This window comes from Orycteropus afer, unplaced genomic scaffold, assembly GCF_000298275.1.
Source record: "Orycteropus afer afer isolate SDZICR_OR568_19922 unplaced genomic scaffold, OryAfe1.0 scaffold00172, whole genome shotgun sequence".
NCBI classification, from domain to species: domain Eukaryota; kingdom Metazoa; phylum Chordata; class Mammalia; order Tubulidentata; family Orycteropodidae; genus Orycteropus; species Orycteropus afer.
In genome coordinates this window covers 1,150,737-1,159,805 of record NW_006921759.1, presented here as the reverse complement: position 1 = coordinate 1,159,805, position 9,069 = coordinate 1,150,737, and the positions used below count along the sequence as shown (strand labels likewise).

The 9,069-nt window shown below is 40.6% G+C and overlaps 1 protein-coding gene across 1 annotated transcript in view; it reads left to right on the top strand.

The window, feature by feature from the left end:
- Positions 1-9,069, top strand: part of LOC103202024 (glycerol-3-phosphate acyltransferase 3-like) — a 195,069-nt gene that overhangs the window by 48,237 nt on the left and 137,763 nt on the right. The window contains exon 2 of the mRNA XM_007946803.1: positions 2,485-2,551. Coding sequence (XP_007944994.1) covers positions 2,485-2,551 — 67 coding nt within the window. The remainder of the gene's footprint in view (positions 1-2,484; positions 2,552-9,069) is intronic.

Here is a 9,069-nt window from a genome sequence, read left to right as displayed (position 1 = left end):
CCTCCTAATCCAAGGGAACAGGCACTTCCCATATTGGGGGAATAGCAGGCTGAGCAGATTAACATTTGTTCCTCCCCTAGAGGGAGGGATTGTTTATCAGACAATAGGTGGTGCTATAGGTGCAGGAGAACAGTGTTAGGCTGTTTATCTATTTTTTTCCTTAGGTGTCCCAGTAGCTATAAGGTCAGTCCAAATCTGCTTCTGGGCTACTCGTTGAGGCCTCTTGACTTTGGTAGAATTTTTTGTCTCTTTCTCTATTGGGAGCCTTTTCTGTAGCTCTTATATTTTTCTACCTTGTAAGAAGTGGCTTGCAAGGCATGGGAGATGGGGCGCTTGACTGCTGACTGAAGGATGGGCAAAAGAGGACCATAGCACTGGCTGGGGGCAGATTGCAGAAGGGTGCTGCTCATGCCATTTGTAAATATTTAATTATCAGGATCCAGAAATTCTGGCATATATATAACATTCTTTGTCCCTAAATCCCAAATTAGCCCTTGTAATTCTTCTAGAGTATTCCATCTTGGGGGTGGTGATGGTGCAGGGAATATCTCCCTCTGTTGACCATACTGCTTGGCAGGCTAAAATGATCCAGTTCATGAGTGGGACATTTCCCACTCCATTCTGAAACATATATTGCCTTTGCCTTAAAGGAGAATGGGAAGTGACCGAGGCTACTTGTGATAATTCCCATCCTGACAAGACCACACCATCTGCCCCTGTATCCCACAGCTTTAATACCTAGACAGGTATAGGCTTTCTTCCTTTCTTTCAGTATTAGACAGCAATATCAAGAGTTTCTGGGTGGTGTAGTTCCTTATTGTGGTGTGTTCTCTCTCTTTGGGGGAATGGGGCAGTCTAACACCATCTGGGGTGCAGAGCTGATTGGTGGTGATTAACGGCCAGGGTATTAGGTGTTCAGTATTGCTAATGCTGTCATCCCAGGCCTCTTCTTCCTCCCCCAAGTCGGAGGACTCAAGAAAGTTCCATTTCTTGGGGTCCCCATTGGCCCTAGTTATAACTGCTCAAATTTGTAGGCATGGTAGGCAGCACTCAGCCAAATTTGCTGTTCAACATGCTCATATTTCTATAATTTACTCAGATGTTTGTAGCTTGATAGCGATAGTTTCTTTTACATCTGATTGAGCCAATCGTGCATCTCTCTCTAACCTTAGTTCTTCCTTAACTTTCTGCATTTCATCTCTTAATTTCTGGCACTCACTAGCTGCTGCCAGTTTAGCATCTGTGGTGCATGGACTACACATAGCAGAGGCAGGCTACTGCTAATGACCAGTGCTTGGTAGTCTCTTTTCTCTTTCTTCACTCCAACACTCTGCAATACATCTCACAGTCCCTGCAGCGTTTTCAGGGCATCACCATACTTAGATCCCCAGCTATCTAGTAGTCTAGCAATGGGTCCAAACATGCTTGTGTCTGACTCCCCTGGAATTTCCCCCACTACTCTGTCCATGTCTGCTGGCTTTTGGGTAAGCTTTGTGGACTCCTGGCTCATGGCTCACCAGTTGTGTGAATTTTCCAAGGAGGTTAAAACATTGTTCTGAGTATGTAGCAAAACTCTGAGAAACTTCCCTGTAGTTGTAGTCAGAGACATGAACGTTTATTCATAAGAGAAACAAAAAGAATATAAAGAGAAAGGATTAAAAAGATAAAGAAAGCAGGCTTACAAATGTTGCTAGCAATTCAGTGTCCAGTGGTGGCAGGCTGGAGTGGATCCCAAATGATTGCTAACCCCCTACCACTTTGTGGGGGTACTTATACCTGAGTTTGAGGACTTGGGGATGGGGGTTATGAGACTGGGAATGGAAGGCTACGTGAGTGGCTCCAGACTTGGTGGCACTGGGTCCCAATCAGGAGGGGGTCCTGGGCAGTGTCCTATGACCACCACCTATGTATGCTTTGATAAGATGTTGCCATTAGCAAGCTTATGGCTTAACACTAATCTGTTGTTGTTATTGTTGTTATGTGCCATCGAGTCGGAACCGACTCATAGCGACCCCTCCTTGGGTTTCCAAGGCAGTATCACTACAGAAGTAGATTGCCCAACCTTCCTTCCAAGGAGTGGCTGGTGGGTTTGAACCACCAGCCTTCTGGTTAGTAGTCAAGTGCCTGAGGCACTATGCTACCAGAGCTCCTAACACTATTCTAAGGATGGGTTGATACATTATAGGGAAGGTGGTTAATATCTGACAGGGGGGAGCAGGGGAATATGTGTCAAGGGGAGATAGGGGAAATGGCTTGTAATGCTAAGAAGCATGGCTAAACAAGATGGAGTCTAGGATTCATTTGGGGTGGTTGCAGTTACTGACCATACACTTGGGATTTGAAATACTGATAAATTGACTGGAGTTTCTCTAACTCCAATAGCACCTTGATACAATGTTTAATTTCACATCTGATAAGCATAGCTTAAGTATTATAAATTATGTCTGTCAACAGTTTACCTGGGTATCTCTTGTTTTTGAACAGTGGACCACATTACAAATTGAAAAAGGAGTCCCAAAGGAGTCAGCTCTTAAAAACTCGGCTTCTGTTGGTAAGCCTTCCTTTTCATTATAATCATTAAAATATTCAAATCAGATACAATTGCATATAATCATTTTAAATTCAAAATATGCAGCAGACAGTGCATTGTATATACTTTGGCTCATTCATAATCATTCCCTTTATGCAAAATAGCAATTGTCTGAGTTTTATGGATTTTTTTCTTGTTAAGGTTATAATATGTGCTAATTCACCTATGTGTTTTTAGATGTATTGCTTTCCTTTTTGAAGGTATGCATTTAAAGATGACTGTCTATGATTTTAAAGATGTGGTTAAGGATTGAAAAATAAATAAACTTAATTAGAACACTTGAGATTTAAAACTTATTATTGAAGTTACATTAGGACCTTATTCTAACTTGTGGTTCTCAAAATGTATTCCTCAAAAAACTCTTGCTGAATGTTGATTGGTAATAGATGAAATGAAAAATAACTCCCCAGTGAAATAAGTTTGAGAATCACTACATACTATACCTTCCTTTTGTAGTCTTATTACATAGCAATAAAGGCTGTAGAAAATACTACAATAAAGAAATTTGCTTAATTTTATTTAACTTGTCATTAATAAATAAAATTAAACCCATTTGTCCAAGGTGCCCTTTATCCCATATGACACCAGTTAGCATCTGGCAGAAGTGAGCTAACAAATCAACTGATCTGATTAATCCCTTCTTCTATGTATGTCTAAATAGATTTTTTCCACTTGGAATAAGAATTTTAAGAATTGTTTAAGACACTGGATTCATAGGGGAGTAGAATTCTATGGGAACAATAGCTATGTAATGAAGAAGTAGATTTAATCTTTAGATCTTTCAAAGACTAAGTCTTTTTGTTTCTCAAAAATAATGTAGAAAAAACTTTGTGCACATCTGATTCAGGATAAGACGGAGACAAAATATCAAATACTTCGCTAGAAGGAATTTACCTTTAGGTGACTTTTCTAAAAGGAATTGTAAAAATTGTATATTATACTGAGTTTTGGAACTAGCAAAGATAAAGATAATGAGTGAAAGTGATATTTTCTCAAGTATTGAGTGAAAACATTTGAGCATTTTTGTGTAAATAACATTGTTATATTCAAACTTAATAGAGTTTCATGCTATAAAATTAAATGATAAAGTATTATCACAAATACAATTTTTATAAGATTGAATTTTGCTGGCTGTACTTGATACTCTTTTTATGTCAAATACTTTCTGTCAGATATAGCAGATTTAATTTTTTATTTTCTGCATTCATTTTTAAAAATATATGTGCTCTATTGCTGGTTTTTCGCTATACTTGGTGAAATATTGAGCTGTCATCAGTGATCTGGGTGAAATTTTATGATGCCATATAGATTAGAGTGATGGTGGTGCATGTCTTGGCCCATGAATTAAAAAGGACACAGGGTGTTTGAATTTGGTAGGTTAGGAGGATTAAAAACTCACTAGATGAGGGTAACCTTTATTTTTAGTCCACATGGAAATGAGGATTTTATGACTAACTTCACCTGTTAGATTTATTTGTTTACTTGTCTTTTTTTTTTTTTAAGTTTTATTGTAATAAAATATATATATAACAAAATCATTGTCATCTTAACCATTTTTAAGTGTACAATCCAGTAACATTAATCACTTTTACCATATGCAGTCATCACAATGATCTATTTCTAAAAGTTTTTCATCACCCCAAAGAGAAACTCAGTATCTCATAATATGGTCATGCATCTTCTTTTACTTTTTTGGTCTTTGTCTTTTCCATGATACTACCAGGAGACAGTGAAAGTGAATGGAAGGAGAAAATGTAAATTATAATAAGGGAGAATAAGGCTGATGCCTATGACGTTTGTCACATTTCATTCATACTGGCTGCTTGTATTTGTTTCCTTGAGCTACCATAACAAAGTACCTCAAATTGGATGGCATAAAAAAGCAGAAATTTATTGTTTCACAGTTCTGGAGGCTAGGAGTCTGAAGTCAGGGTATTGGCTTCATTCTTTCTATGGGCTCTGAGAGAGTATCTGTTCCATGCTCTGCTCCTAGTTTCTGGTGAAGCTGGTGATCTTTCATGTTCCTTGGCTTATAGATCATAGCAATCTCTGTCTCTGTCTTCACAAAGCTGTCTTCTCTGTGTCTGGTGTTGCCTCTCTTCTCTTCTTTTATAAGAACATCATTCATTCAGGATCAGGATCCATTCTACTCCAGTATAAGAAGCCCTGGTGATGCAATATGTAAGCACTAGGCTGCTAGCTGAACCCACCAGCCACTCTGTGGGAGAAAGGTGTGACAGTCTGCTTCTGTAAAGATTAACCAAATCCACTGCCATCAAGTTGATTCCAACTCATAGTGACCCAATAGGACAGAGTAGAACTGCCCCATATGGCTTCCAAGGCTGTAAATCTTTACAAAAGAAGACTGACTCATCTTTCTCCCATAGAGAGCTCCTTATTAGGGATAGAAGTGGAATTTTTGCTCTTGAAACAAAAAAGGCAGGTGATTCTGAGAAAATTCAATAAGATAGCATGCAATTTTATTCTCACATCTTAATATAGTTCTGTAGAAGGCAAGGGTTTGATTATTATGTTTATTTGTTTGTTTGAAAACCATCAGATTACTCATCTGTATTTCTCTTAAGGGCAACCTAATGAAAATTTAGTTCAATTAGAGCAATTTGACAGTATTTACCTAGAAAAGTTGAAAGGAGCTTGGGTGGTGCAAATGCTTGACAGCTAACCAAAAGGTTGAGAATTCAAATCCATCCTATGGGTCCTTGGAAGAAAAATCTAGTGATCTGATTTCATAAAGATTACAGCAAAGAAAACCCTACAGGATAATTCTATTCTGTCACTTGAGGTTGTTATAAGTCAGAATTGACTCAGTGGCACCTAACAACAACCCCAAAATTAAAGACCTCCCTATTACACTATAACCCCACAATTCCACTTCTCCTAAGATGTCTTTCCGGTTGCCATCATGCCTATGTTGACCCTGTGAGTATCAGAGAAGACCTATGCTCCACTGGGTTTTCAGTGGTTGATTGTTTGGAAGTAGATTGCCAGGTCTTTTTTTCAAAGCTACCTCTGGGTAGATTTGAATCTCCAAACTTTTGGGTTAACAGTGGGTGTGTTACCTGTTTACAGCACCCAAATTAGAAACTTGTACATAATTATGTGCTCTTAAGCCTCTGAAAGTAAATGATGTAGCATTTAACTGGCCAACAGTGACTAAACAATATGGAGTGGTGAAGGAGGAAAGGAGAGGGTAGAAGATAGGATCAAGTTAATAGTTTTATAACTGCATTAATTGATGTGTAGCCTTTGCCTTTTCATACTTGGAGGATAATGTCCTCCTCCCAATCATTTTCACAGTCCAAGCAGTCATTAACAATTAGTTTTTCAATAAGGCAAAGAGTCCTCAAAAAAAAAAAAACACAAGCACAGTGCTGTCAAGTCAGATCCGACTCATAGTGACCCCTCCTTAGGTTTCCGAGGCAGTATCACTACGGAAGTAGATTTCCCTACCTTCCTTCTGAGGAGTGACTGATGGGTTTGAACCACCAGCCTTCTGGATAGCACTCAAATGCCATAGGCACTACACTACCAGAGCTCCCAAAGAGTCCTAAGGGTGAGGTTACTCAGATACCAGCCATTCAGCACTGCTGCAGGTATCCATCTGATCTGGTCAGTTTCTCCAAAAAAAGTCATCTCATCTTTATACTTTCTGGCCTCTGATAAAATTTAACTGAGAGATTATTCCCTTGCTCTGTGCCTTTCTTGAGGAATCAGCATAATGATAGTTTACCTCTGTTGTATAACCCATTTATCTATTCCTTTACTTTCAGGTAAGGAGCTCTGATGGCATAGTGCCTAAGGCATTTGACTGCAAACCAGATGGTTGGCAGTTCAAACCCACCAGCCACTTTGCAGAAGGAAGACTGAGCAATCTACTTCTGTAAAGATTTACTGCCTTGGAAACTGAAAGGGGTCTTTATGAGTTGGAATTGACTCGGTGGCAGTGAGTTTGGCTTTTTTTGGTTTAGTTCTGGTGGCACAGTGACTAAGGTATTTGACTGCTAACCAGAAGGCTAGTGAATCAAACCCACCAGCCACTCCTTGGAAGGAAGATTGGGCAGTCTACTTCCGTAGAGGTATCCCCTCAGAAACACAAGGAAGAGTTGCTATGAGTTGGAAATGACTCGATGGCAGTGAGTTTGGTTTTCAGCTATTATTTCTCCTTCCTTTCATTATTCATTTATTTTTATCCCTTGGGAAGGGACATCAGGTTCAGCTGCTGTGTCAGTCCAGATTGCTGGTAGCAAGACCAATCTAGCAAGTTCTTTCCCGTCAGTCCACTCCCATTCATGTTGGGTAGGGTTACATAGGTACAACACTAGAGGACTATCTTGACTATAGGGCAGTATGGCAGTATTCATTTTCAAACCCAATTTAGCCAGATTAGGGGAAGGTAAAATCCCTATCAGGCCAGTGGGAATTCTGGAGTACAGGTTCAGGGGTATAGTTACAGTCTCTTGCTTAGAGATCACCCCTGTTTCTGGCACCTGCAACTGCATCCCTGGTATTGGGACCATAGCATCTGGCAGGAAAAAAAGAAATCTTAGGTGATGTGACAAGAACTATACAGTGGCAGCAGCACCACCCCCCTTCTCCCCAGATTCCCCAGAGAAGTATAGGAATCTCCAGTGGTGATCCTCCTTTTGCCACCCTCGTGGTGAGTATAAACACGTGCCTTTATCTCCCCTCATTTAGATAACAAATGTTTTAATTCTCTATCAAACCACTTGCAAAAAAAAGGCATGGAAGCACATCTTCTGACCTCCTCTAAATTCACAAAAGGAAGATGATCACTGTCAGCATCCCTAGGCTTATTCCTATGAGACTAGATGTGCTGCCACCCTCTAGGCTTTTACCAATTTTGACATCAACCATCCCTCCCATGGCACCCACTGCTTCTCTGCTGGGTTTGATAATTTATTGCAGTGGCCACACAGAAGTCACAGACAATACTCATGATGATGGGGTTTATTAGAGAAGTAACAGGCTACAGTTCACGTTGAGGAATGCACTCAGGATACAGTTCTTCAATCAGGACAGTCTCCTGTCTGCTATGTCCTCAGACATGCCTCTCTGACCCTTGGCCTCTTGGCCTGGGCACTGCCCTGCTTGGGCAAGTGTTACAAAGCTCTTTTAGCTCTGCTGATAGGTACCCCTAGGTGCAGCACACTTTGTCAGCAAGCCACCTGCTCAAGGATACTCCACTCTCTTGCTCTGTGGGCTGGAAAGCCCACTGCTCTGTCTAGTGCCTCTTGGTTTCACTGTAACTGTCTATCTGCTGGGGGTCTCTCTCTGTTGGGGCATCTCTGCCAAGAATGTCCAGTGTAGGGATCTTGGGTCCAAGGATGCACTCTACTCCACCTCCAGCTCTTCTCTCTTTATAGCAGTAAGATCCCTCTGCTGCCTCTAGGAAGGCTCATTTTAAGCTTTAAGAGTGAGAAAACTAACCACTCCCAACATCAGAGTTCTGCACACCTTATTTGCATAGTCCCAGTAGTCCAGTAATCTGGTGGAAGTTACAAAGACTATGGCTAGAAAAGCCATATGAAGTAATTCACTGCACAACACTATTACTCTGAGGGTTTCTGCAACATGGTATGTCCATTTAGTATGATGTTTATTGGCCCATTGCTGCCCACTTTGGGCTGTAAAGTGTGTTTCTTGGTCTGATGAAATGTAACTTGGTGACCCAGATTGGTAATATCTTTTGTTCCAGTCCCTTAATGGTGTTTTTGACATCTGTGTCTATCACTGAATATGCAAAGGCTAGTCCAGAGAACTGTCTATTCTTGTGAGGACCCATTTGTAGATCTCTGATGCCACTAACATCACTGGTCCAATATAATCAACTTGACAGCTATGTATAGGGTCTTTCCCTCACAGAATCTACTCCATAGCCACATGCAACCACTATCTTTCTTACTGGTAGACAGAGGAGTCCTTATTAGCATTTTGTACCTCAAAGAGTACAAGAGGGATGTGTCTAGATTCAACCTATCTCTCCATTGCTGCAACAATGCCTTCTCCACTTATTTCATGAACCCAATTGGCCCCCTCAAGTGAGTGTACCAACAGGTCCACTTGCTGATTCCAGTTACCTTCTAACCTAGAAAGGGTGTTCTTCTGATGAGCATCAATATGTTCTACTTTAATGTTCCCTCTAAATTTCCAGAGTGCTTCCCAACGTCCATAGTCCAATTAATAGTCCAATTTTCCATCACCCATCTGCCTGACCATATAGCCAGGCTGTTGGCCATTGCCTATAAATTGGTAAAAATCAAAACACATGGACTCGGAGATTCCTGGGCAAGATGGCGAACTAGGCAGAAAGACTGCACAGACCTTCTTCAACAAAGAGAAGGGAAACCAATTAACACAGACACAGAAGATAATCCTGGACCCCTGAGCCTTGAAGGGAAGGATATAGAAGTGGACTAAACCCCAACTAGCAGAAGAAT